Source organism: Marmota marmota, unplaced genomic scaffold, assembly GCF_001458135.2.
Source record: "Marmota marmota marmota unplaced genomic scaffold, marMar, whole genome shotgun sequence".
NCBI lineage: Eukaryota > Metazoa > Chordata > Mammalia > Rodentia > Sciuridae > Marmota > Marmota marmota.
The window spans coordinates 22,879,346-22,881,737 of NW_026000174.1; the positions used below are offsets into that span (position 1 = coordinate 22,879,346).

At 32.2% G+C, this 2,392-nt stretch overlaps 1 protein-coding gene across 1 annotated transcript in view; it reads left to right on the forward strand.

The window, feature by feature from the left end:
- Wee1 (WEE1 G2 checkpoint kinase) overlaps positions 1 to 2,159 on the forward strand; it is a 13,624-nt gene extending 11,465 nt beyond the window's left edge. The window contains 1 exon segment of the mRNA XM_015477615.2: positions 801 to 2,159. Within this exon segment, the coding sequence (XP_015333101.1) occupies positions 801 to 954 (154 nt within the window). The 3' untranslated portion in view covers positions 955 to 2,159.
- The last annotated feature ends 233 nt before the right edge of the window (positions 2,160 to 2,392 follow it).

A 2,392-nucleotide genomic window follows, 5' to 3' on the forward strand; every position in this document is an offset into this window, starting at 1 on the left:
TATATATATATATATATATATAAATAAAAGAGGGAAATATTGGAAAGTATTAGTAACCACATGACACATTTCTAGTTCTTTTGATTTATTACTCCCATTTTGAGTCTAACATAAGAAAAGTGACTTTTTTAAAGTTTTGTATTAAATCTTAAAATTTTTAAATTCTAAAATTTTATATTAAAATGTTTATATATCATTAGTTTGATAACCATCAGTTTTTACAGATAAGGTTCTCCTTTCATCTGTTATGCAAAATAGATTCATAATTTAAGTTAGAGTTTTATTTGAATTTTTTTAGTTCTGGGAATTAAACACAGGGACATTTTACCACTGAGTTAGTCCTCAGCCCTTTTATTTTTTGAGACAGAGTCTTGCTAAGTTGCTGAGGCTGACCTTGAACTTGGGATCTTCTTGCCTCAGCCTCCCAAGTCATTGAAATTACAGGTGGGTGCCACCATGTCTGGCTGAAATTATTTTTTAAGACCTAAAGTTATTACTATTTATTACTACTCATGTCTTTATATTAAAGTATATATGGTATTTTGATGCCAAAAGCACAAAATAAAAATAATTTTGTACATTTAAGTTGAATAGAAGCTAAAGTTTCATGATGTATTTTTTTCTTTCTTTAAAAGTAGATCTTAGGGTGAAAAAAACAAAAGTTTAAAAAAAAGAGTACATCTTGGAATAATGGTGTATGAATAGCTCCCAGTTGATAGTACAGTTTGTGTTTGGCCTCTTAGAATCTCTTCCTAGGATTAATAGATAAAAAGTTCTGTTTTCTATTTTTATGTTCTTAGAGAACTCAAGAAAGCCCAGCTGGCAAAAGCTGCAGCTGAGGAAAGAGCACTCTTCACTGACCGGATGGCCACTAGGTCCACCACCCAGAGTAATAGAACCTCTCGACTTATTGGAAAGAAAATGAACCGCTCTGTCAGCCTTACTATATACTGAACTGCTCATTTCCCACCTCCCCGCAAAAAAACTGTGACAAGAGGAAGCTAGGTTGAAATCACTGCTAGAATCCACTTTGCAATTACTTTCTCTATTGGTGTCAGTAGTTTTACTGAAATACTTTTTAGGACTTTTATTTGTGAATTACAGTTGAAAGCTGTATTTTGACCTTTGCCATATCAGGCTTTTGTGTATAGTCTTATCAGTTTGTCTTCTGTAGGATGTCAGTCAGTCACTGTTGGATGTTACACCATCCTTTGCAGGGTTAACCACTGTGGTGGTGTGCTGCTTACAGTTTTCTGTTGCATTGTAATAAAAGGTATCTTTCCCTGTAGTGACCTGTAGAAAGGACTCAAGGGCTTTATTGCAAACATACTTCCCTTTGAAAAGGGAAATATTAAGATACTCAGTACTACTCAGCCTCTCCAATGTACCTGTGTGTCAATCTTACATTTCTTTTTTTCTTTTCTTTTCTTTTTTTTTTTTTTTAATTGTGAATTATACTTCTATATCCAACTGGGAGCACTTTGTAGGCATTGCATGAACCATGGAATGATAATTCTGTGGAAGTATTGCCTTGTGAATTTGCTGCTATTTTAGTTTTGTCTTTGCTGTAAAATTGTAGCATTAAACAATCATCATTGTTAATAGGCTTTCTTTTGAAACAATTATGTGAAATATATAGCTGCTCTTGATGAAAAGCAGCTATTTGCCTTTTTTTCTCTTTGAACTTTGAAGCTAGTGCATTGAAAAAAATGCACCTCTTCCCCCTTTGGAATGCTGTATTAATGTAGTATAATTATTACTGGTTTTGTAATTTTTTCGGATAATGTCCTTCCCTGACAACTTTTTTAAAATGTCTCTTTCCTTCTCCCAAGTTTTGTACTTGATTGTATGGGTAGTCTGTTTTTAAATGTTTTGCCTGGTTTCTCTTCAATATTTGTGTATATAAACTGATCTTGGTAATACTGTACATAGCTGTTTGAAATGCCAGAATGACTTCTGACTATACCAAGTTTTTCACAAAATATATTTGATCTGTGATTAGCCACTTAATTATTAACACTGGCTAATGGATATTACAAAAAAAAAATTGTCTCTTGTTTGTTTTCTCATTAACTTTGTTCTAAAACATGTTTGCACTTGTCTGTTTGACTTGTGTTTTATTAACATTGATTGGCATATTAAAAGTCACTCTGAGCTTACCTTAATTGTCAATATCTTTGTGGTGCCTGTTTTATTTTATCTCCATTATCACTACATTATAAAATGTAGAGTGCAATGTATATAAAGTACTATAGCAGAGTGCATATTTTTGATGACATACAAAACTTACTGCCAGTTTAATGATAGGCTTTAGTCCAGTTATATTTTGTGATTCCCTGAAAGTTCACCCATCAACTTTAAATCATTAAAAATATTCACGTAATATTTTTGT